Source organism: Auxenochlorella protothecoides (genome assembly GCF_000733215.1).
Source record: "Auxenochlorella protothecoides strain 0710 unplaced genomic scaffold scaffold65, whole genome shotgun sequence".
In the NCBI taxonomy this organism is placed as follows: Eukaryota; Viridiplantae; Chlorophyta; class Trebouxiophyceae; order Chlorellales; family Chlorellaceae; genus Auxenochlorella; species Auxenochlorella protothecoides.
In genome coordinates this window covers 132,800-156,594 of record NW_011934127.1, presented here as the reverse complement: position 1 = coordinate 156,594, position 23,795 = coordinate 132,800, and the positions used below count along the sequence as shown (strand labels likewise).

The 23,795-nt window shown below is 65.6% G+C and overlaps 8 protein-coding genes across 8 annotated transcripts in view; 3 read left to right on the top strand and 5 right to left on the bottom strand.

Moving 5' to 3' along the window:
• Positions 1-441: 441 nt before the first annotated feature.
• F751_5567 (60S acidic ribosomal protein P1) lies at positions 442-1,110 on the top strand (the record flags this gene model as incomplete). The annotated part of the gene is made up of 3 exons (XM_011397422.1): positions 442-510; positions 626-739; positions 1,084-1,110. The coding sequence occupies 3 exons, from the start codon at positions 442-444 to the stop codon at positions 1,108-1,110; spliced, it is 210 nt and encodes a 69-aa protein (XP_011395724.1).
• Positions 1,111-1,361: 251 nt separating this feature from the next.
• Positions 1,362-3,371, bottom strand: F751_5566 (Mitochondrial uncoupling protein 3; the record flags this gene model as incomplete). The annotated part of the gene is made up of 8 exons (XM_011397421.1): positions 1,362-1,416; positions 1,565-1,679; positions 1,856-1,963; positions 2,131-2,335; positions 2,545-2,720; positions 2,864-2,937; positions 3,104-3,177; positions 3,294-3,371. The coding sequence occupies 8 exons, from the start codon at positions 3,369-3,371 to the stop codon at positions 1,362-1,364; spliced, it is 885 nt and encodes a 294-aa protein (XP_011395723.1).
• A 332-nt stretch (positions 3,372-3,703) lies between these two features.
• F751_5565 (Heme oxygenase 1) lies at positions 3,704-4,600 on the top strand (the record flags this gene model as incomplete). Its single annotated transcript, XM_011397420.1, has 2 exons — positions 3,704-3,929; positions 4,020-4,600. The coding sequence occupies 2 exons, from the start codon at positions 3,704-3,706 to the stop codon at positions 4,598-4,600; spliced, it is 807 nt and encodes a 268-aa protein (XP_011395722.1).
• Positions 4,601-6,023: 1,423 nt separating this feature from the next.
• On the bottom strand, positions 6,024-8,637 carry F751_5564 (hypothetical protein; the record flags this gene model as incomplete). Its single annotated transcript, XM_011397419.1, has 7 exons — positions 6,024-6,173; positions 6,804-6,883; positions 6,994-7,133; positions 7,253-7,530; positions 7,725-7,899; positions 8,017-8,273; positions 8,398-8,637. 7 exons carry the CDS (start codon positions 8,635-8,637, stop codon positions 6,024-6,026), a joined length of 1,320 nt encoding a protein of 439 aa, XP_011395721.1.
• Positions 8,638-9,851: 1,214 nt separating this feature from the next.
• Positions 9,852-20,193, bottom strand: F751_5563 (Homeobox protein unc-4-like protein; the record flags this gene model as incomplete). The annotated part of the gene is made up of 21 exons (XM_011397418.1): positions 9,852-10,436; positions 10,539-11,190; positions 11,362-11,480; positions 11,562-11,682; positions 12,390-12,450; positions 12,610-12,753; positions 13,070-13,210; positions 13,370-13,551; positions 13,773-13,882; positions 14,098-14,168; positions 14,331-15,261; positions 16,206-16,361; positions 16,570-16,702; positions 17,002-17,312; positions 17,382-17,759; positions 17,980-18,058; positions 18,262-18,488; positions 18,810-18,891; positions 19,321-19,562; positions 19,658-19,839; positions 20,139-20,193. The coding sequence occupies 21 exons, from the start codon at positions 20,191-20,193 to the stop codon at positions 9,852-9,854; spliced, it is 4,962 nt and encodes a 1,653-aa protein (XP_011395720.1).
• A 1,136-nt stretch (positions 20,194-21,329) lies between these two features.
• F751_5561 (Cyclin-C) lies at positions 21,330-22,793 on the top strand (the record flags this gene model as incomplete). Its single annotated transcript, XM_011397416.1, has 4 exons — positions 21,330-21,617; positions 21,869-21,999; positions 22,296-22,443; positions 22,680-22,793. 4 exons carry the CDS (start codon positions 21,330-21,332, stop codon positions 22,791-22,793), a joined length of 681 nt encoding a protein of 226 aa, XP_011395718.1.
• Positions 22,195-22,488, bottom strand: F751_5562 (hypothetical protein; the record flags this gene model as incomplete). The annotated part of the gene is made up of 1 exon (XM_011397417.1): positions 22,195-22,488. The coding sequence occupies one exon, from the start codon at positions 22,486-22,488 to the stop codon at positions 22,195-22,197; it is 294 nt and encodes a 97-aa protein (XP_011395719.1).
• Positions 22,794-23,340: 547 nt separating the features above from the next.
• The window catches only part of F751_5560 (40S ribosomal protein S21), a gene marked incomplete at both ends in the record, with an annotated part of 1,523 nt that continues 1,068 nt past the window's right edge, over positions 23,341-23,795 (bottom strand). The window contains 2 exons of the mRNA XM_011397415.1: positions 23,341-23,403; positions 23,513-23,645. Coding sequence (XP_011395717.1) covers positions 23,341-23,403; positions 23,513-23,645 — 196 coding nt within the window. The remainder of the gene's footprint in view (positions 23,404-23,512; positions 23,646-23,795) is intronic.

Genomic DNA, 23,795 nt, shown 5'->3' with positions numbered 1-23,795 from the left:
TGTGTCTTTTCATATATATTGTGCTGATCTGAAAGGCTTGGGGGTGATGTGGAGGGTGATGCTCAATGTGCATTCACGAGTGCCGTTGTGTGACCAGGCCCTGAGGTTCACGAAGGTGCTACACCATTCAACAGACTAAAAACATGAATCCTGACGTTGCAAGGACAGTGTGTGAGATTGCCAATTTGAAAAGGAGTCTTACGTGATGTGTCGACGCTCTGTTCAATCGTCATGCCATACTATTCCCTCAGAAACTGAATACGAAAGGAGTTTGTCCGTGCCCTCCAATTGACCCCGGAATCGTAAGGGCGGGGCTCGCGCCGTGGTACCCATTGGCCGCCCAGAAGTGCAAAGGCACCTGGGCGACCTACTGCCGGCCCCTTCCTACGTTGGTTTGACCTGTTAGTGCCTTCCCGGCTTAATATCTTTCAGGCAACCAACATGAGCCGCTCCGAGCTCGCCGTGGTGTACGCCACCCTCATCCTGAACGACGACGGCGTCGAGGTGTCTGTGAGTATGGCCCAAGCCCGGAGCACTGCTGGCGTCGGAAGGACATCATAAGAGCGTCTTAATTGCGCTGCGTCCAGGATCCTTCATCCCTCGCCTCACCTCTCCCCCCTCGCAGGCCGAGAACATCAACTCTCTGGTGCAGGCTGCCGGCATCGAGGTGGAGCCCTACTGGCCCTCCCTCTTCGCCAAGCTGGCCCAGAAGAAGAGCGTGGATGATTTCATCATGAACGTCGGTGCCGGTGAGTGTCGTTGATTGTCGGGAGCGCGGAACGCACCTTCGTTGTGGCCAGCGAGGATGGTCCACCGGGTCGTCCTCACCCACCGTTTCCACCCGCTCCACTTTGACCCATTCTCAGGTGGCGGTGCCGCCGCTGCCCCCGCCGCTGGTGCTGGTGGCGCGGCCGCTGCTGAGGCCCCCAAGGAGGAGGAGAAGAAGGAGGAGTCTGAGGAGGAGGACGCGGTGAGTGGCTGCAGGGCCGGTGCAGCATGGGTGTTTTCATGGCCTCTCGCCTGCTCATGTCATGCCAAGGTGTTGGAAGGCTCACGTCCCTTCCCCCGTGCCACCCACTGCAGGACATGGGTTTCTCCCTGTTCGACTGATAACCTTGCTGCTGTACCATGCGGCCGGTGTTGTAACCTCTTCTTTGAGAGCAGTCTGTGCTTGCGGTACACAAGGGAGGCACGCAGCTGGCCTTTGCGAGACTGCATCAGCGAGTCTAGGTGCAGGACAGCAGCCACAAAGATGTTTATGAGGGGATTGGTGAGCAACAGAGAAGGTCAGCAAGGCCTCAGGTCAGCCTTCAGGCACACGTGGCGACTGGGGATCTCTTGCCAGGGCGTGTTGCAGTCGTTCACGCCAGGAGCAACTTCACCTGCTCCAGGGTCAAGAACATGACCACATTCCAGCTGCATTGTGGCGTGAGGGACAGTGTGAAGCGGTAAGGAGGTGGGGAGAGGCTCGGTGGGTGGCGATGTGCGGCTGCTGTCCCTCACCCAGGCCAAGGAATGCTAATGGGACACTCTTAAGACAAATAGTCCCAGCCTGCCCACTCACGTTCCCAACCGGGCAAAGTTGGGCCCAAAGCCATTGTAGAAGGCCAGGGGTCCGTCGGTCTTGAATGTCTTCACAAAAGTGTCCAGCACGCCAGAGTACATGCCGGGTGCGGCGCCTTTTATGGGGATGTAAGGGAAGTTGTATGGGATGGGTGGCATGGACGACCGGGCGCGGCACCTCCAGCCGTGCTGGCGCTAGCTCCCATGCAGGCGGGCGCTCATCCAGGACCTGGGTTTCCTCCCCCACACACCGCCGGGCCGCTGCGAGGGACACAAACGATGAATGACTCACCCATCATCCGCGACTTGACGACGTCCACCGGAGACCCGACACACACCGCGAAGAAGCCGGCGCCCAGGCCGGAGGCGATGTGGCAATACACGTTGTCCTTGAAGAGACCTGGATTAGCAACAAAGGGGAAGAATAGGATGGAGTGAGGCGCTGCCATGTTCTAAATGCATGACCTGGGGAAGTCAACACCACCAGGTGGCCGCCTGGTCACACCCAAAACCTCGTCGACACAGCCAAAGCCCATACCCCTTAGCTCCCACTTTCCCAGACCCCACCCGACGCCAGCAGCTTCTCCTTGATCTGGTCGTAGCTGGCCAGCTCGGCAGCATTCACGATGGCGTTTCGGGCCATGTTTGGCCCCAGGCCTGTCCACAGCGCGCGCACACCCTCGGTGCGGGCGATGATGCCGTAGGCCGCAAAGGCGCCGGGGTAGCGCGGCTTCTGGCCGGGGGCCAGCTTCTTCTCGGCTTGCATGCGGACCTGGCGTGGGCGAGGCAGGGGTGGTTGATTTTGGCATGTGGGTGTGGGATATAAAGTGCTTGTGGGAAGGTCTTGGATGTTAAACTGCATCTCCACCTGCAGCCACCATGCCCAGGCCCCCTTTCCTCAAGTCCAGAGTTTCATCATACAGCACACTTGCCCGCAGTCCAAGCAACCAGCCCAAGCCTCCGGCGAGAGAGGGAGCGCACCTTGACGAGGTCCGTTGGGTTGGCGACGGCGATGCCCAGCGCCCCCGTGGTCATCCCAGCCGCAATCTTGGTGAGCAGGCCCACCTCTCCCACATGGTCCTTGCCCACGAAGAGGGACTTGACCGGGTCGTACATGCCGATGCGCAGGCCCCCAAACAGGACCTGGCGCTGCAAGCCTGCGCTTATGTGGGAAAGGGAAGATGGATGGCCCTGGGGACACTGCTGCCGAGCACCGTGGGCGTGGAAGGCTCCGAAGCTAGACTTTCCTGCTACCTGAAATGGCAATTCCTGTCCTTGTCCCCCTCCCAGCATGACTCACCAGGCCCAAGGCCCTTATATAGGGACTTAACACCCTGTTCCCTTGCCAGCGTCAGGGTCGTGCCAATGAGGCCTCTGCAGCCAGGCGGGAAGAAGTGGTGAGGAGGAGCTGCACAGCAGGTCTGGCTGCTAAGGATCTGCCACCAAACAAGCCTCAGCTTTACTCAACGGTGTGACATCTCCTCTCAGCATCCATACGACATATCATACTTTCAACCCAGATCAAGTCTCCGACACCCACTTGTAATGGGGGGTCGCGCTCTTTGGCTGCAGCTGCAGCGTCACCTTGGCGGTGTCCAGGGGGATGGAAATGATCTGCGGCGGATGGGACGTTTGAAGTCTGTAGGGTGGCAACAGCACACCGGGGCAGGCTAGATGGACGATCACTGCGAGGGATACCCGGCATAACTCCATCATCTGCGAGTGCGCACCTCCGCAGTGCACGCGGCGACTGCACTGGCGAAGAATGTCTTGTGCAGGGGGAGGTTGGAGTTGCTGGGCGGCGACATGATCGATGACTTGCGCCCTTACCCAAAAGTATTTCACCCTACAAAGACATGGATATACTGTACATGTTAATATTCCGGTGGTCAATGATCCCCTCTGTCGACTGCAGTCCCAAGTGAGCACGTTTAGGCCCGCGGTGTTGAACGCTCTTTCCTCGCGCGCGGCCTCAACAACAAGTGCTCCGGAATCCATGCTGTGCTGGGGAAAACCCACCCCGTTTGCGAGCCAATCAATCCTGCGCAAATTGGAAACAAGAGAGCATCTTGTAAACATTCAAGGGTGGCCTTCTGGGTGGTGAGATCTGTGTGTGCAGCCGGTGTTCATCTCGTAACCCATGTCCCCCCCGATCAAGGCCCCTGGGGCCACCCAGGATCTCACACAGGAGTTCCGGACCCAGACCAGGGGGATACATTCCATCTCTGATGCCCTGGTGAACGCCCGCCTCGTGTTCCTCCTCGCTGACCGGACCCTGTACGGGCGCGCCCTCACCTGCTTCTACCTAGTGCACAAGCAGCTGGACATGAGTCTGCATGCCGCGGCGGTCTCCACGTCCAATACAGGTACCTGGGCATTGGAGTGAAATCCCCTGATCTCGATGCTCCTGGGAGTCGGGCCCCCCACCCCACCCTCCCCCCACCACCCCTGCCAAGATTTGAAGGCGTTTGTCCCCCTCCTGACCGAGGCGGCCCGGACATCGGCCTTCGAGGCCGACATGGCCTTCTTCCTGGGCCCGGACTGGGGGACCCAGCTGGTCCGTACCCCCGCTGTGGAGGCCTACGTCTCGCACCTGCAGCACCTGGAGGACACCGCCCCGCTGGCCCTGCTGGCGCATGCCTACACCCAGCACATGGCCCTGCTGGCCGGCGGCCGCCTGCTGGCTGCCAGCGTGGCCAAGGGCATGGGCCTGCAGGCCGGCGGCGCCGGCACCGCGGCCTTCACCTTCCCGCCCCGGGACAGGACGGGGCGGGGCCTGCGCGGCGACTACAAGGACGCCCTGAACAAGCTGGGCCGGGAGCTGGACGCGCCGACCCGCTCGCTCCTCCTGGCCGAGCACGCAAAGGCCTTCGAGCTGAACAACGCCGTCATCCGCGAATTCCACATCGGCCTGCAGCGGCCCCTGCTGGGCTCGCTCCGCCTGGTCTGCCAGACGTGGTGGATCGCGGCGCCCCTGGCCCTCGGGCTGGCGTACACGGTGGCCAGATACTCTTCTCTGTTGCCAGCAAACTCCTGAGTGTTCTAGGCGAGGAGCCTTGCCCATCTTGCACCCTGTTTCATTCAACCTGTCGAATGTGTTCCTCCCATCTCATTCGGCAGCTCACACACCCTCACAGTCGCACTAACCTCCTTCACTCCTCTTGAAACTCGCTACGTTGCCACATTCCTGTTCCCAGCTTGTGTGCTTGTAATCTTTGCAGAGGGCCTGAGGATGCAGGAGTGCAAATCGGGGAGTGTTGTCATGCATCGGGAGGGAGCGCGCCCGCCCGCTGGGAGGGATGTCGCTGTGCATGTGCACAAATGTCGACCCAGTGCCACCCCATCGCAAGCCTGATTGAAAAACTACACATCTGCCTTCGCCATGACAAGCCCAGATCAAGTGCTGGGCCCCAAAAGCCGGGCCGATGCTCTAGCAACTGTCTCGGGGTCGCCCTATGTGCTGGTGGGGTGCTCCTCCTTCCAGGGCCAGAAATGGACGGGAGGGATAGCGTTGATCCGTGCATCGAATTTAAGCGGCGAGGCTGCTGGCCTCGTACAGGCTTGCGTCGAGATGCCGGCCGGCGTGCCGGCGCTGGTGTGCTTGAGCGACCGGGACCCATTCACAGGTTGGTATTGGGCTTTACAACCCACACCACGACGACACGCGGGAGGAAGACACTCCTTTTTCGTTATGCAGTACCTCTACAGTCACCACCCTTTCCCCCTGACATGCAGGTCAGGTGGTTGCAGTGAGCGGCAGCGACGACGGCGCGGTGGGCGTGTGGAGCGTCAGCACCGGCCTGCAGCCCTCCTTACAGGAAGCGTCCTCCGCCCGGTGGCATGATGACATTGTGGGTCGGGGATCAGGTGCTGGGTGCTGTTGTGTGACCCAGACTACGGAGTAGGGGCGCCTTCCTGTGACAGGGCAAGAAGGACTTCCACACCTCAGCACAGTCATCCAACCCTCTCTCCACCCCTCCACCTCTTCTATGCCACCACGACAGGTGTCATGCATTGCTCCCTCCGGCCAGGCGTCATCACAGGTCGTCAGCACCTCCTGGGACGGCACCGCAGTCCTCTGGGACTGCACCTCCACTGGCCCGCGCAGGGTCTCCGAGCTGCGACCCGGGCAGCACGCTGTGCACGCTGCGGCCTGGTGCAACTCCTCGGTGGCGCTGGCCACTGCCGCCGACGGCTGCGTGTTCTGGGACCCCCGGTCTGGGGAGGCGGGCCGCAGCGGCCTCGTGGGTGGCGCGAGGGAGCTGCAGCGGGAGGGGGTGGCTCCGGGTCCGGCGGCCGCCCGGGCCGGACTGACGGCTGTGGCGGCGTGTGAGAACGAACAGGCCGTTTACCTCGGCACCGACGCCGGCGGCTTGCTGTGGCTGGACAGACGAGCGGCTGGGGGCGGGCGCCCGCAGACCCTGGCCTCGCCGCACACAGAAGGCATCCGGCAGCTGCTCCTAGGCGGTGAGAATGGCAGCATCCTGGCTTCCAGCGACACCGCCGGGAAGGTGGTGCTGGCCCACACCACCGACGCGGCGCTTCAGCGCGTGGTGCATAGCGCGGCGGTGCCTGGCGGGCTGGCGCTGGGGTGGCAGGGCCCCCAGCTGCTGCTAGGGGGTGTGGCTGGCGTGCGGATGCTTGCGCTGGAGGACTGCACGTTTTGACATGTGCGGTGATCCTGCATCCATTTCAACCCTCACTGCAGTCCTGTCCCAAGCCATCTGGATGAGTATGCATTCTCTCTCCCACGCATCTCCACTTGGTTCTCACCACCACTGCGTGACAATTCAACGAACCCCACAGCAAGCTTTCAGTGGGTGATTTTGCACATTCTATGGCATCATATGGGCAGGCAATGACAAGATAGACCCCTGCATGCAGCCAGCAGCACTCCCCCCGCACGCCGCCCTACAGTTCCCGCAAGAATGCCGAGATGTGGGTGGCGACCGTTCCAGGTATCTCCTCCTGAGGAACATGACCGCACTGCGACAGCATCACCAGTTTTGACCCTGGCAACGCCTGTGCCAGCGCCCTGCTGTTGGTCGCAGGGATGGCACGATCCCCCTCCCCGTGCACGATGAGGCACGGGATACCATGCTGCCTTACCACCTGATGAAGGGGAGGAAGGCATGCGGCAGATTGGTAGTATGCTTGTGGTTGCTTGGCCCAGTGCGTGATGAGGAGGCATATCCAGAGCGACTGGCATGCTCGAGTGACTTTCCTTCAGCCACACTCACCTCTGCCAGCCGCTCGGCTTGGCTGGGTTTCGGCGGCCCATGCAGCGCAACTCGCAAGCTGGACAACAGACCCCCCTTCTCTGCTCAGGTTGGTGCGGGGTAGCAGAAGGTGACGAGCCGCCATTGATGTGCGCATCTACATAGTGTGCGGACACCTCGTTGCATCGTCACAATAAAGCTGCCCCGTCACCTGCGAAGCGAGCTGCGAGGAATCTGCAGAACCCCGTCTCCCATCCCCTGATCAGCTGGGGGAAGCGGTATCGGTCCACAGTCTCAGGCTGCAGGCGGCTTGCGTCGTCCCAGGCGGACGTCAGTCCCATGCGCCAGAAGCTGCGGGGAACTCAAACGGGGGGGGGGGGGATGATCTTGAACATACTTCGTCCTTCTCTAGGAGCACCATGCCACCTGATGCTCAGATTCAACCCAGAACTCCCGCCACGCCGACCCACTTTTTCTTCCTGATCCTGGAGCGGAGTGTGAGGACGATGAATGGGCGAGCGAGCCGCAGGATAACACGCGCCGCGGCAAACTGCAGCGCACGAGCGCATAGGCGCAGGCGCTGCGCCCAGGGCTTGGAATTTGGCGGTGATGGGGCGTCCTCCGCCTCCACCACCCTCTCGACAGCCTCCAGCCGTGGGTCCAGTGCCTGGTTGTGCCTAGCAGGTGGCTGGCCGGGCACCTTGGCTGCAAAGATGGCCGGGGACACGAGGACGATGCCCCTGTACCCCTGGGCACGCAGCGACCAAGGTTGTGGGTGTGTGTGAAAGCAAAGACATGGGCAGCTGGTCTCCCACGCATTCTGGAGTGCGCCCCGTTGACCCAGGAGCATGTGGGAGGCTGGAAGCATGAGTCCTGCACAGCTCTCCTCCCCATGCCGAAAACAGCATGCGTAATACCACGCATCCACGCCCCCCCATGCACCTGGGGATCCCTGATGACCTCGTCGGCGACAGACACCGCTCCCATGCTGTGCCCCATCAGCACCCGCTTGCAGGGGCCGCCAGTTGCGCCTGCCTCAGATTTTGCAACCTCGTCCATGATAAATCGGGCTGCTTCACCGTTGTATGCCAGGGTGTAGGGCTCATCCTGAGCTGGCCTGGGTGGGGTGCGGGACAATCCCATTGGCAAGGGTGGTGGATGGTTGATCTGCGCTGCAACATGGCAGTCGGACCGATGGCAAGGCCCGCCAGTTCAGCTCATGAACTTCCCGCACCTCTCTGACAGCCCGAACCCGGGCATGTCGTGGGCGGTGATGGTAGCTCCCAGCGCCGCCGCGATGTGTGGACCCACCGCCAGCCAGGAGTGCAGGGCGGAGCCGAAGCCGTGGAGGCAGTGGATGCGCAGGTCGGAGGTGGAAGACCCAGTGCCTGGCGGGAAGGTGGCCACATGCAGGCGGGAGCGACGAAAGGGCACCAGCGAGGTCCCAGCCTTCAACAGGCGCACCCACTCCTCCTCACTGCGCTGCAGGGCCTGCGCGGTAGACCCCAAGGGCTCCCATCCTCAACAGATACGTGCCACGCATGCACGCTTGCGTCGTACAGATCAGGCACATGTTTCAGGGGGCGGTCAATCACAACACACAGCCCATACCCACCTTGTGTTGCCTCTCCAGCAACAGTGCCCGTGTGCACGCTAGGCTGGTTCCAGCCAGTGCTGCCATGCAGGTGCCGAACCACAGGCTCACAACCCTGGGGGCGGCCAGGGCATAGACAGAGCAGCAGACGCCGAGCACGACGCCGGCGCTGGCGGCGACATCGGTGCGCGACAGGCGTGGCTGGAAGTCCAGGCCCTCCTGGCTGTATGCGCCTGACTGATATGCGCCGAAACCAGCCATGCCGTCAGCTGCCGCCGCGGCTGCCTATGGGAGGTGGGTGCACAACGCTCGATCACATGGAGGCAGGGAGCCATGCTGCAGGGACGGGCAGCTACCTCACACCGGTAAGCATGCCTGTGGAGTGGGCATGCGATGTCGCCCGATGGCACGGTGTGGGCTCACACGACCAGCCAAGCCTTGAGTCGGCCGGGCAAGCAGCACGCCGCGAGGTGGGAGTGGCGCGCACGGGACGATTCCGGTCGGGAGACTGCACATGGATGAAGAGTCACCTGTTCTGTCTCATGCCGTCTGACACAAGGGCACAAGAGGACAACTAGCAGATGCACATGGTGCTGATTGTGGCTCATTGCCGCTGCTTCTAGATGCATGCATGGCGTTTCACGCCGGCGCGATCTCTGTGGTCGCCAATCGTCCCACAAATCTTGCACACCTGTCCCTGGTCGCTCAAACTTCTATCATCACATGCGAAGATCACAGCCAGTTTCTCACATGGTCTTACAGTGATTCCACCTTCATCAGTCGCAAGGCCTCAGTTTGTTGTGGTGTTCAGAATTCTTGTCCTGCCGAGGGTCCTAGAACCCTCAACACAGCAGACTAGCGGATTCATCCTTCCCGACGACGACCCTGCCACCACTACTACACCCGCCTGCCTGCCTGCCTGCTCAGCGCTGTGATCGAGGGCTCTGTGTTACCATGGGCACTCGCGCAATATGCACATCAATGAAAGTTGGGGGGGTCTGGGGTCAGTACGCGGCACAGAATGAAAGGGCTGGTGTGCAAAAAACACCTGGAGGGTGTGCATCGCTCAAGCGGGCAAAGTCGAGGTGGGGGGGAGAAGGTTTTGCAGAAGAGCGACAAGGGGGGGATGAGAAGCTGTGAATGGCAGGCAAGCAAATCAACTCTGCTCGGAGGCAGCCCGGGTACAAGCACGCTCGACGCATACAGGGCACGCACAGCAACTTTCATGTGTTGTGGCGGGTGTATTCTGGCCTGCCACCTGTCGGTGCTGTGGCCAGTCAAACATCCACGAGCCGTCGGGCGCTGCGATCGACCGCCCTATCGGCTCGTCCTCAAGCCTCCCGCCCGCGACAGAGAGACGTCAAGACTCGTCGAGGGAGGCTGTCACCCGGACACAGTGGCGTCCCACAAAAGGTGCCCTGAACCGCCTCCCCTGCGTCTCAGCAGGAAACAGCCGCACATCTCCTGCGCTCGCATCACACCGACTGCGCGTCGGCGGCATGCAGGGCCGCCCTCCGTCGCAGCCTGCGCACGGGGCGCGGCATCGGGGCGGCCAGCTGCGCGTCGGCGGCGCGCGCGCCCGCGGGCGCGTGCGCGGCCGCGACCGACTCCAGGCACAGCGCGTCTAGGCGGACGGCCTCCGCGCGGTGGCGCCGTCTCCTCGACGCGCTGCTCTTGGCCCCCGACCGCGCCAGCAGCACGGCGACGCTGGAGGCCAACACCATGGTGCCCAGGCGGCGCATGCTGGGCATGCTCACGCTGCTCCCCCGCGACGACCAGCTGGAGGCCTCCGTGGAGTCTGCCGCGCCATCGGCGTCGGCGCGGGGCGGCAGCGGGTGCGCCTGCGACGCGACGCCGTGCGCCTGCGACAGTAGTAGACACCCTCCGTCGGCCCCCGCCGCGACGCGGCGCGCGTAGGCGTCCGGGTCCGGCTCGTCCACGTCCAGCTTCTCAGCGCGGCGCGCCAGGAACGCGCGCGCCTCTGGCAGCATGCGCTTGAGGAAGCCGACCATGCCGTGGCGGATGGCGAAGCGCGCGACGTGCTCTGGGATGCCCAGGTCCTCGAAGTGCAGCAGCACGGTCTCGGCGGCGCGGCGCCCGGGCTCCCCCGGCCACTCCACGGAGCGGGAGCGCCACATGGAGTGGCAGTCCTCCATGCGCACGTGCCGCCCGCACCGCCGCACGCCCGGGTGGTCCACGGAGCGCGTGATGCCATAGAGCGCGCCGGTGGCGGCGTCGCGAAAGACGCGGCGGCCCAGAACGTACTCCCGGCTGCTGATGAAGGCGAAGGGGAAGGTGCGCAGCCAGCGCACCACCTGGCACCGCGCGCCCGGGTTGCCCGCCACGGCCCGGCTCTCCACCAGCGAGTGCTCGGAGATCATGGGGTCCCACACCGCGCGCACATCGTCATCCAGGTAAAAGTCCATCACCGCCTCCGCGCCGGCGTCGCGCAGGACGGTGGTGGAGCGGTACTCGGTGCGGCCGCAGTGCAGCGTGCGCCGCTGCGCTGTGTAGATGCAGTCGGGGAACTCCTTGCGGCACATGTCCTCCCACCGCGGCTGCCCGGGCGCACCCTCGCCCTCGCACGCGTCGCGGAACACCTGCCAGTCGGACTCCGTGATCCACCACTCGGCGTCGGCCGGGTGGGGCGGGGCGTGGCTCCCGGCGGCGAGGGCGAGGCGCGGGGCGTCCGCCGCGTCGTCGACGCAGGCGACGGCCGCTGCCGCGGCAAAGGCCGACACCTGGGTGGAGGGCCACAGGGACCTCCAGGCCGCCTGGAAGGTGCCGGGCGGACACAGGCGCAGCAGGATCTCCCTGCAAAACGGTGTGGCAATGAACGAATGCTTGGTGACCTTGACATTCATGGCGTTTGGAGGAGGGGGCAGGCCCTGCCAGCGGCCCAGGATCAGGTGGTCCAGGCGGGACAGCTGCGCGCAATGCGGGTGGGGTAATACTGCACCCAGGCTGTACAGCATCTCCACCTACCTCACGACCAGGAGGGCATGCAGGGCCAGGGTGACACGCTTGAACCAGGACCCGGTGGTGGTCTGCAGGGCCAGCTCCTTCCAGACGAGGCCTTTCTGGAGCCAGCGAGGCCGCGGCAGCTGCGCGAGCAAGACAGGGGACGGGCTCGGTAAGCGGGCCCGCAGCGCGCCTTGCAGGGCTTCATTCACCTTCTTACTCACCAGGTATCCTAGGGAGAGGCCCACGAACCACACAATCAGCATTTGCGCGCCCCACTGGAGGGCGTGGTCCAGCACCATCCCCGTGACCTTCTCCATTTCAGGGGTCAGCGCCGCGGCCGGCCTGGCTCGGGCCCGGATTCCGTGCTGAGATCACCGGGAATGCGCAGGGACTGAGCAGCAGGGGCCTTCCGGCGAGCAACAAGCAGTGCAATGTGGCCACCCCTCTGTGGTTCACAGCCAAATCGGGACCCAAGCACTCCTCGGATTGGTATCCATCGCTCCGGGGTCGAATGGATACCCCATGTAAATGGTAGGTTCTCTACGGCGCTCGACATCGCGCTTGCACACTGTTCCCGCTCTACTGAGTGGCCAACATGTTTTGTATGGACAGTTTCGGCTGGCTCGGTAACAGGAGCCGGCCACACGCACCGTCTGCATGCCTGCAGGCTCTGCCAGGGGGCAAAGGTCATGCACATCATACTGCATGACACGCGGCGCTGACGCAGTCGAGGGGTCATTTGATGCGCTGGGCCGCTCCAAGCACTTAGCCGCTGGCAGAGGCTGAGCTCAAGCGTCCTGATCACTTCCTTCCTCGTCACCGCTCCCCTCGTCTGTATGGTGTGCCAGGGGGGTTGGTGGGGTTGATGCACATTCCCTGCCTGGCGATCAGATCGGCTTGAGGCAGCGCCTTGATCAGCAAAAACATGAAATTTCCACCCTCTCAAGATATCACACAAGAAGAGCCCACCTGAGATGGCTTCGTCCTCGGAGGGTAGCGCCGATGGGGCCCCAGATGGCAGATCCCCACCTGCCGAGGGCACGGCAGACCCCCCGGCGTTGAACTCCTCCTGGTCCTCATCGAAGTCTGTGCCGTAGTGCCGCTCGGAATCTGCAGCAGGGTGCAGGGAAAGACAGTGAAGGCGTAGTTGTAGGCGAGGGATGGCAATGTTGCAAGGAGGACGGGGGGAATTGGTGTTGCTCTGGGCGAAATCTGGGTCCAGAGATGCTCTGCTCAGCCTGGCCGCCGTGTTCCCCACCGGGCGCGCACCCCTCCCCGCCCATGCGTTCCCCCACTCGCCCGAGCCGGAGTTCTCAAATTCCTTGGCCAGCTCCGACTTCTGCGTCAGCATGGCCCGTCGCTCTTTCTTAGAGCTGCCGACGATGCGCGGCGTGAGCCGGCCACACGCACCGTCTGCATGCCTGCAGGCTCTGCCAGGGGGCAAAGGTCATGCACATCATACTGCATGACACGCGGCGCTGACGCAGTCGAGGGGTCATTTGATGCGCTGGGCCGCTCCAAGCACTTAGCCGCTGGCAGAGGCTGAGCTCAAGCGTCCTGATCACTTCCTTCCTCGTCACCGCTCCCCTCGTCTGTATGGTGTGCCAGGGGGGTTGGTGGGGTTGATGCACATTCCCTGCCTGGCGATCAGATCGGCTTGAGGCAGCGCCTTGATCAGCAAAAACATGAAATTTCCACCCTCTCAAGATATCACACAAGAAGAGCCCACCTGAGATGGCTTCGTCCTCGGAGGGTAGCGCCGATGGGGCCCCAGATGGCAGATCCCCACCTGCCGAGGGCACGGCAGACCCCCCGGCGTTGAACTCCTCCTGGTCCTCATCGAAGTCTGTGCCGTAGTGCCGCTCGGAATCTGCAGCAGGGTGCAGGGAAAGACAGTGAAGGCGTAGTTGTAGGCGAGGGATGGCAATGTTGCAAGGAGGACGGGGGAAATTGGTGTTGCTCTGGGCGAAATGTGGGTCCAGAGATGCTCTGCTCAGCCTGGCCGCCGTGTTCCCCACCGGGCGCGCACCCCTCCCCGCCCATGCGTTCCCCCACTCGCCCGAGCCGGAGTTCTCAAACTCCTTGGCCAGCTCCGACTTCTGCGTCAGCATGGCCCGTCGCTCTTTCTTAGAGCTGCCGACGATGCGCGGCGTGGCCCGGCTGACGCCCGGCCGCCGCCCCTCTGCTGCGGCAAGGGCGGATCCTCGGCCCCTGCAAGATGATCGGACCGCGGATGGAGGCAAATGTGAGAGCCACGTTTCACCGGTAGCGCAATGGGTGACAATGTTGGGTGTCGGGCACAGAGTTGTCACGGCCGCTGCTCGTGCAAATCAAGACTGCCGCCTGGGCGCCCGGGTGGCAAGCACAGGACCCATGCTTTGGCCCGGAGTCCCATAGCCAGCCTTCGAACCCCCCTTCCCTCCCTGGGTCACCTGCCGCGGCCCCTGCCCCTGCCGACGCCCTTGGGCCGCGCGACGGCGATGGAGGCGTCGCTGTTGTTGACCACATCCCTCTGGAACTGCGCCAACGGGAAGGCAAACTCCTGCGGCAAAGTAGGGGGTTGCGGGGCGGTCGAAGGGGGAGGAACAGTCGGTCATGCCTTGGATACACCAAGTAGGGTGCAACAGTGGGGTGCCTTTGGCTCCCTGAAGAACATAATTTACATGCACCGTGCCAGGTACCCTCCGAGCACAGACGCCATGCTCCTGCTCCCTCATGAATCTGCCTCCCTCCCCCCCCCACCCCCTTGCGACCCACCCTCCGTGGCCCATAGAGCAATTTGTGGGGGAGCGGGGGAAAGCTGACGGGACGAACGCGTCCGCCGATGCCTGCAGGAGTCACGTGGGGGACGGAGCGCGCTTGTCAGTAAGGTTCATCACGGCGTAGACATTCATGTGGGTTGTGTCGCCCACACTCCAGCGCTCCATTGCCTGGCCCCCTCCTTCAGTACATCTCCGATACCTCCCTCCCTCCCCACCCCTTTTTCCCACCGAGCGGCTGCCCGGCGACCACCCTCCCCTGCTTCCCGTCCACGACGGCGGGCCGCAGCGCGCGGCAGTACCCCTCCAGGCTCTGCCTCGCCGGCGCCTCGCCCGGGCGCGGCACCAGCGCGGCGTCCAGGCTCAGCACGCGCAGCGCGAGCGAGGCGTGTGTGGCCGGCAGCCAGGCGAGCTGGGGCTGGCTACCGGCGGGGGTGGTGGAGCGTCCGCGCGGGGCGTCGTGCTCCTTGTCGCCGGCGCCCTCGGCCTCGCCGCCAGCGGCTCCATCCCCGCCGTCGCCGCCGGCGCCCGCGCTCCCAGCGCCCACCGGCAGCCAGGCGCCCCCGAGCAGCTCCGCCGGGGCGCGGGGGAAGAGCGGGGAGAGGGCGGAGGGCAGCAGCGCAGCCTCCAGCGCGCCCAGCGCGGCGCGCAGGTCCTCGGGCGTGCCAGGGGCCAGCAGTCTGGCCGCCCACGCCCCCGCATCGAAGCCCGGGGCCAGGGCCTCTGGCGCCAGCGCGTCCTTGATGCGCAGCAGGTCGGCCTTGAGCTTGGTGGCCTCCTCGCTGTCGCCGGCCGCAAAGGGCGACCAGCCGGCGCCGGTGCGCGCGCGGCCCGCGCGCGTGATGCCGCAGGCCTGCAGCGCGGCGGTGTGCTCGGCCGCCAGCCGCGCACGCTCCTCTGCCGGCAGGTCGTCATCCGCAGGCGGCAGGGCCAGCGGGCGGGCGGGCATGGCAGCCGCCAGCGCGTCGCGGTGGCGCAGCAGCGAGGCGTAGAGCCCCGCCTCGCGCGCGCCGCGCCGCTCCAGCGCGCCCACCAGCGCGTCCAGGCTCGCCGCGTCGCGCACGATGCTGAGCGCGCCGTCCTCCCCCGACTCGAAGAAGATGCGGCCCGCGCCGGGGTCGGGCGAGGCGATGGAGGTGCCGTGGTCCGCTGATCCCGGGAGCTGCGGCTCGGGACATGGACGTGCAGTGGGCGGTGGTGGTGGTGTGGGGAGGGACGAGGGCTGGTCGAAGCCCTGCGACGCGCAGGTACCCCGCACCGCAGCACGCCGAGGGGTGCGCCGCCCCGCCGGCCCCCTCTTAAACACCCCCCTCCCCCGCTCTCCCTATACCCCGACAGGCTCACCACCAGGCGCCAGTAGTGGTTGAAGCGGCGGTCCGCGCCCAGAGGCTCCAGCCGCACGGCGCAGCGCTCCATGTCGCGCAGCACCTGCTCGGCGCGCGCCGCCTGCCGCGCGCGCGCCGCCTCGCGGTCCTCAGTCTCGCGCTCCGTCGCCGCGCGCTCCGCGGCCGCGATGGCCGCCGCCACGCGCTCCCGCTCCGCGACGGCGCCCGGGTCCTGGTCGGACGCAGGGTCCTCCCGCGCGCCGGCGGCGGGCGGGGAAGCCCCCTCCGGCAGTCGCTGCTGCGGCGCCGGGGCGTTCCCTCCAGCCCCGTCCTCGGCCTTCACGGGGGAGGCTTCTACGAGCGCCGCACTCGCAGCCTCGGGCGCCGTACCGTCAATTTCCATGGGCGCTGGGCCGTCGCTTTGCTCCTGCCGCGTAGGCTCCCCGGCCTTGGCCTCCACGGCCTGCCCTGCGTATGCATCCGCGGCCTCCGCACCCGCGTGCGGCTCCTCCTGTGGCGGCCCGGCCATCTCACCCGGCACGGGTGCAGTAGCCTGGTCCGTGCCCGACTCGGGCTTGGGCGACACGACGTCGCCCGCCTCGACCCCGGCCGCCTCGACCCCGGCCGCCTCGTCCCCCGCCGCCTCACCCGCCGCCGAGGCCGCTGTGCTGGCCGCGCCGCCGCCACCGGCGAGGCGGTACCGCTCCACGGCCCTCGCCGCCTCCTCGGCCGCCGCGCGCGCTCGCGCGGCGGCCTCCACTTGGCGCCGCCGCTTCTCCACCTTGGCGTCCTCCCAGACCTGGCGTTTGAGGCGCTGCTGCTCCTCCTGCCGCCGCTCCATGGTGTCGCGGATGCAGGGCGTCTGCATCGCCAGCAGACACAGCGAGCGCAGCATGTCCACACGGTGCTCCCAGGAAAGCGCGTCGTAGTCGCAGCGCTGCAGGGCCTCCACCAGCCGGCGCCGGAGCCCTCCTCGGTCTTGTCCTGGATGTAGGGTTAGGGGGGGGGGGGGGGCGGGGGGCGGCGGGGACGGTGACTGTAAGGAGTGGACAGGCGTACGATGGGCATGGGCAGGGCACTTGCCCAGCCGCCCCTCCCGACCTTCCCCTGCTTCACTGCGTTTCGAGCCAGCACAACCTGCCCACCTGGCCGTCCTCGTCGTCGTCCGAGTACTCCTCCTCCTCCGCGGCGGCGGGTTCCACGGCGTCCTCGCCTCCAGGCTGGGCCCCTTCGGCCCCCTCGCCGGCCTCCCCCGCCTCGGACTGCACCACCTCCACCCTTCCCGCTCGCGGTGAGGACAGGCCCTCCAGGGACGCGCCGTCCTCCGCGCCCGCCGGCGCCGCCGCGTCGCCGGGCTCGACGGCCACGCCGGGCGGCGCGGCGCCCTCCTTGCCCCCGGCGGCGGCCAGCTTCCTGCATTGCATCGGCGGTGGGGAAGAGGGCCCCTCGAGAGGTGGTTCGTCGCTCACAAGCCCCTCCTCCAGCACGACACACACACGCACACACCCATTCTCACACACACGAGACCTGCCCACCCCACCCACCCACGACAACATGAAAAAAAGACAGAGCCTCACGCTTCGTAGGCGACGATGGCGGCCAGGGCGTAGGTGCCCAGGTCCACGCGGGCGAAGAGAACGTCGCGGCCCAGCGCCCCCGCCACCGAGGCCTCGGGCGTGCGGCTGGAGCGCAGGTCGCGCAGGCCCCGGCGCTGGATGCGCCGCGCGATCTCGTCCACCTTCAGCCCCGCGGCGCCCACCTCGGCCAGCACGGCCCAGGCCGCGGCCTTCACCGTGCCCAGGCCGAGGCGGGGGGGCAGCTTCAGGCGCAGGCCGCCGCCCGCCGCGCCGTCGTCGGCCACGTCCTCGCCCTCACGTCCCATCTTGGGCTTCTCCTCGCGGCGTGGGCGCGGGCGCGGCCGGCCCAGGCCTGCGGCCGTGGCCAGCTGGCGCGCGACCTCGGGCCAGGTGGCGGCGCCCAGGTGCGCGCGCCAGGCGTCGGGGTCGAAGCCCCAGGCCCAGGCCTCCTCCAGCAGGCGCGCCGCGGCCGCGCTGGACTCCAGCCCGCCGTAGGTGGAGGCGGGCCCAGCCGCCCACGCCTCCTCCGCGTCCGCCTGCAGCGTGCGCAGCAGGCCGCAGTGCACGGCGGCCAGCGCGGGCGAGCGCGAGCCGCGGGCCAGCGCCGCCAGCAGGGAGTCCAGGGGGGCAGGCTCCAGCCCCAGCTCACCAGAGAAGGAGGTGAGGAAGGACCAGGCCTCCAGGAGGCCGGGGCCGGCCTCGGTCCCGCCCAGCTCAGGCGGGAAGGCCGGAATCAGGGCCACGTCAGCAGGCGGCCACTGTGTTTTGGTTTTGTTTGGGGGGTGGGTTGTGGGTTGGCAGGTGAGAAGGGCCCTTTGCTTGCCTGAAGGAGCAGGAGTCCCTGCGCTGCCTCTACATGGGGCCAGTGCTTTGCAAGGGAGTGTGGCAACCACACTGCCATCTACCCTGCCAGCGCCAGTCCGCCCGCCGCCAAACCCCGGCCAAACCAAAACCCACGACGCCAAACCATCCTCACACCTGCGGCCTCTGGGGCAGGGGCGGCAGGCCCTCTGGCGCCGGGTCGCCCTCGGAGGGGAAAAAGTCGTCCTCGGGCAGCCTGTGGGGAGGATGGAGAGAGCGGTGAGCGCGGGCGCTGCGGCGGAAAAGTGTGAGGACCGGCGTGGCATTGCTGCATGCGAGGGACTGTCTCAGCTCGGGTGCCGCACCCGCCTGCCGACCTAAGTCAGCTCATCCAACAGTCCCCGCACTCCTGCAAGTCCACCTGATAAATTCCACTCCCCCCCGCCCCCCGCTCCTCACCCATGCGTCGTGCGATACTCGGCAATGAGGTCCTCCCACTCCAGGTCGGCGTCGTCGCGCGGCCCGGTGCCAAAGTCGCGCACGCGCAGGCGCAGCACCGCCTTCTCCTGCTGCTGCAGGGCCTTGAGCTGGTCCTTTTCCTTGCGCCGCTCCTCCAGCGCGCGCCGCCGCTCCTCCGCCCGCCGCTCCTTGTCCGCCAGCGCCGCCAGCCGCTTCTCCTCCTTCTCCTGCGGAAGGAAGAGGTGGTATGGGTGGTGGTGGTGGTAAGGATGGTGGGGAGCGGGGAGGAGGTGCGGCAGGTGTGATGCGTCAGGCGATGACCCGCCTCATGAACGGATGGGATTGCTGGCATGGTGCAACTGCAACCACAGCTGTCACCAACAGGGTACCCACCAGCCAGCCATTGCTGCTCCAGCTGAGAACCATTTCCACATGTCCATGAGACCCTGCTCATTTATCTGCAGCTTCCACCACACTGCCCCTTGCCCCACCGCGGGGATCACCACTCCCCACATCCCGACCACTCAAAGCCCACGACCACACCAAACCTGGAGCAGCTTCAGGCGCGCGGCCTCGCGCGCGCGCCGCTCCTCCTCCTTCTTCTGCTCCTTCTGCGACTTCTCCGCGTGCCTGCGACGCTCCAGTTCCAGGCGCTGCAGCTCGCGCTCGCGCTCGCGCGCGACGCGCCCATCCACGCGCTCGCGCTCGCGCGCCAGCCGCTCCTGCTCGCGCCGGATGCTGGCCTCCAGGCGCTCGTCCTGGAGGCGGGCGCGCTCCGCCAGCAGCGCGGCGCGCGCCTCGTCCTCGGCACGCAGCCGGTCAAGGTCGCCGGGGGCGAAGGCGGCGGGGCGCGCGGGCTTGGCGCCGGAGCCGCCACCGCCGGGGCGCGCGGCGGAGGGCTTCTTGGGCGGGGGTCCCGCGCCGCCAGCTGCAGGGTCGGGGTCAGCTGCGCCGTCGGGGCGTGGGCGCTTGCCCAGCAGGCCCGCCACCGCCGCCTGCGTGGCCGCGTCGGCGAAGCCCGCCGCGCCGATGGGCGCCGCGGCGGGCGGCGCGTCGAACTCCAGCGCCAAGGGCGGCCCGTCGGGGCGGAAGGGCACGGGGAGGTGCGCCGCAGCCAGCTCCAGCAAGGCCGCCAGCTCTTGGACCGCGGCGGGGTCCTCAGCCCCCTTCCCGTCCTCTTCCGGCCCGCCGTCGCCGGGCTTCCCCGCCATGTAGGCGGGGGCGCCAGGCAGCACGGCCTGGGCCACGGCCTGCTGCACCTGCTCCTTGCGCTTGCGCTGGCGCCGGTGCTGGAACCAGGTCTGGGGGCAGGGGTGTGAAAGGTCTGGGTGAGCGGGTGGCAAGAAGGGAGTCGTCGCATTCTCGGGGGGCATTGATCGTGAAACACCCCGCTCACCCCGACTTGCTGCTCGGTGAGGTCAATGCGCTCCGCCAGCACCCGCCGCATCTCCTCCGTGGGGTGCCGATTCATCTCAAAGGCCGCCTCCAGCGTCTCCTTCTGGAACGGCGTCTTCTGGGGGCGCGCGCGCTGGCCGGAGGAGGTGTAGTACGTCCCGCCCCCCGACTGGGGCTCGGCGGCTGAGGGACCAGCCGAGGGTGTGGCCGTGTCTGGGCCGGCCGGCGGCGGGGCAGGCTGCTGCTCTCCCGCGGGCGTGATCGCCTCAAGGGGGGGTTGGGCTGGTGGCGCCGGCGGCGCGGGAGAGGCCGCTGGGTCTTCCATGGCAGATGTCAGGGGTGTGACATTGCCCTGCCTGCGGTGTGTATGCTTGGAGAGAGGCTTGAGCATACGAGGCAGGGTCTCATGCCTGGCCCGATCCCACGCGGGAGAGTGGGAGGGAAAGGTGGTGGGTGAGACCGCCCGTCGGTGCCGCGATCACCTCCGGGAGGGCGGTACAGGGCCAGCAGGCGACGATGGAGTAAACCATACCACATACCAGGGGGTAACGACGAGGAGGATCTCGGTGCCCTAAGGTCCACTGACCGCGTGGCTGAGCCGGGGCCCGCTTCAAACTTTCGTATGCCAGCTCCTGGGGGCTGGGGAGTGCAGAATGTGGGCCATTAACACCGCGCATTACATGCCTTCAATCATCATTTCACCTGGGATGCATCCCCCCGCTCACCCGCGATGGTCGGCGACCCTCGCAAACTTGCCGTGCCCCGGGCGTGTTATGGCTGCCACCGGTCGCGACCGAAGCTTAGGACAGTCGAAATTGAGCTTGAGCGCATGGGCCACGGCGCACGATGGCCCGGCGGGCAGTTCCGATGGTCCCTGGATCGGGGTGTGTCTTCCTGCCCTGCTGGCACGATCCTGTCAGCGGGCATCAGAGGGAAATCGGCTACCCCTGCATGGAAGAGGCAGAGGCTGCCCAATCATCGACCCGGGGAAAGCTGTCCCTCCCGGAAACCCCACTCCGGAGCGAGTGATCTGCCCTTCCACCATCCGGCACGAGGCATTCACAGTGCAGTTTAAAGACATATATATAGTATAAAGGGCGGATTGAGGTGCCACTGGGATAGGGAAGGGAGGGGCCGCGTGTGGCCTCGTCCCGCTCCTGAGTGCTCCTATGGAGTGTTGGGCTGGCCACACCAGCCTGCTGAATACCGAACGTGCGATACGGCATCTCATACATTTCCGCTGAAGTAATGGCAGCCAATTACTGGCTCTCCTCGCAGAGGTATGTTTAAGCCACGCTCGCGGCCAAGCATTGTGCGCTCCGTGCCCAGCCCTGTCCCTCCCTGACTCCCAGCTCGCACCTCATCTCGCAGGGCCTGCGCTCTGCAGCCCTCCGATTTCCACACCTCCCACGCCAAGGATCTTGAGTCTGGTCTCGCCTGGCGCCAGATCAACCAGCTGTACCAGTACTTTTTCAAATGTGTGAGGGGAAGGACGAGGCGGGGTGGGTTGGGGTCAGAGCCTCGATGTGCGCCGCGTTGGGGACCAGGGAAGCGCTGCGGCCAGAGCTGCACCCTCGGTCGGCAACTCTGGGCCACCCGCCGGAGATGCGCCCACATTGGCCCTGGACCCTCCTGTCCCTCCCTCGTTTGACCCCGGCACCTCGCCTGCAGACATGACAGCCATGGGCTGCGTGGCACGCAAGGATGGCGCCCCGCTGCTCCGCCGCCGAGTGGTCTCCACCGCCGCGCTCTACTTCCGCTGGTTCTACGCGGACGACGGCTTCGCGGGGGCGGACCCGCGCGCACTCTCCCTGGCCGCCCTCTTCCTCGCGTCCAAGGTGGAGGAGATGCCGGTGCATGCCAAGGGGCTGATGCACACTGCAACGACGCTGGGGTCCAGCGGGCGATGGCACGCGCCCGCCGCCCTGGCCGCCGTGTTGGCCGCCGAGGCCCAGCTGGTGGTGAGGAATGGGAGTTTTGGGCTGTGGAATGGGAGCAGTATATATCCATCGAGTTGACAAAGATGGAGGAGAGAAATGCTTGCATGAGAGAGCCTGAAGATATTCCGAGGGGCGCCCGCAGACACTCTCATGGCAAGGAGACCTTCCCCCTGCAGCTGATACCATGGCCGGCGCATGCTTGGGGTCTGTTGCATGCTGCATGGTATCAGCAGCGAGGTCTTAGTGCACCTCATTCTCCTCCCCATGCACAGGCCAAGGTCAACGTCGCGCTGCTGGTATTCGATCCCATACCCTCGCTGCTGGAGGGTCTGACGGCGGCGGGCCTGCAGGCCAATCAAGCCGTCACGCGCACTGCCTGGTGGGGTGTGGTGGAGGGGGGGGGGTGAGAGGCTGGGAGGCGTGGAGAGTTGTAAAAGATGGGACGCAAGGAGCACACATCGACTGCTCATAATGAGATTGGTGCTCCCAGGCCTTCACTTGCCGCTGCAAGGAGACGAGACGCATGCGAGAGCGGGGAGGGGTTGGGGCGCGCAGGCGTTTGTCCAAGGTGTACCCCGATATCTGCCTTTGATGTGTTTTAAACACAGAACCGCTCTTGACGGAACCCCGCCACCCTCAAGGTACCCAGAAGCCGCCCGCCAACCATCGACTCCATTCTCCATCCCGTGATCCTCACAGGGCGTTGCTGAACGACTCGTACCTGAGCCGCTGCCACCTGCTGCACCCCCCGCACACCATTGCCCTGGCATGCATCATCTTGGCGGCCGGCGCGCACGGCATCGACATCGAGGAGTGGGTGGCGGGCCTGCAGGCCGACCACGCGCAGGTGGGATGCTGCCTGGGGTGAGGAATTGGAGGCTGGCCTGGCCATGGCGTGGCCCTTGAGCACCCCTGTTAGCAACTCTGTAAGGCGCAGGCCGTGGGCATGACCCAGAGCGGCAATCCGGCCTTGCAATCGAATTCGTACCTGCTGCGCTCAAACCACGCCTCGACCGCCATGCTGTGCCCCTGCATGGGCGCCGCATACCCCAAGAGGACCCCAACTCCCTCATCACCCGCAAGGTCTACGAGGTGGGGAGGAGCCTGCTGGGCACGCTGGCCGAGTGCAGCGCCACCATCACCCCGGACACCTGCCTCCGGTACCTCGCCCTATTGCGCCTCCCGGTCTCGCCATGATGGGCCGCGCCGAGGCATGCATGACAGGGAACGGGGCCATGGCGTCACCCTGGACTGGGCCTGGCTTGAGCGGCGACATGCTCTATTGGGGGGCCACTTGCAAGACGCTTCATTCGTCACTCAGGTACCCATGGAGACAACAACACCGACCAGAGTAGATATGCATCTCACTGCCAGGCAACGCGGTGCTAATCATTGCTTCTGATACAAGGCCAAATAGAAGCTCCTCGCCTGACTATCAGGTTGGCCTTCCCCATTGACGTGTCGATTTCAAGCGTGTGCCATGCGACAAGGAAAGAAGCCTATTCTTGCAGGCACCCACGGCCGCCCACCCATGGGCCCTGCGCTTGCTCACCCAAGAGGCTTTGTGATTCTGCCGGGCTACACCAGCCACTTTGATAGTCCTCCTCGCCGCCTGCAATCCCTTTCTGCCCCTTCGTCCACGCACTGCCTCCCAAGCACTCCGTCCCGATGTGAACCTCGTTCCCTCTTCCAGAAGCTGATCCCAGGACAGTTACATCACGCTGTGCAACGATAGGGAGACCATTCACTGACCAATCTCAGCCTGCTTCCGCTTCCACAGGATGTCCACAGCGCTGTCGGCGTTGCCCTGCATGAATGGATGGGTGTGCAGGCATGGGGATGCCAGCTTTCAACCAATTTCCCCACCAGCCTTTAGCGAAACACTTCGTCCCTCAATCTCACTCTTTCCTGCTTACCTTGGCGCGGACTTGGCCGTGCAGGGCCAGGGTGGAGAAGGAGCCGTTGTACACACCGTTCTCGTCCAGGTGGCCGATGTTCAGCTGCACAGACCCGTGGTCCTTGGCAGTGATGAGCTTGTTAGTCCATGAGCTGCGGGGTTGGCGTTAGGTAGGAAGGAACATAAGATACCCTGTAAATTCGTTCCACATGTTCCCCTCTCCGTGCGTGGTCTCGGATTCGCGGAGGAGTCTGGCATTCGCGACTGCCCCAGTTGCCAGGGCGAGGACTCTCGGGCGCTGC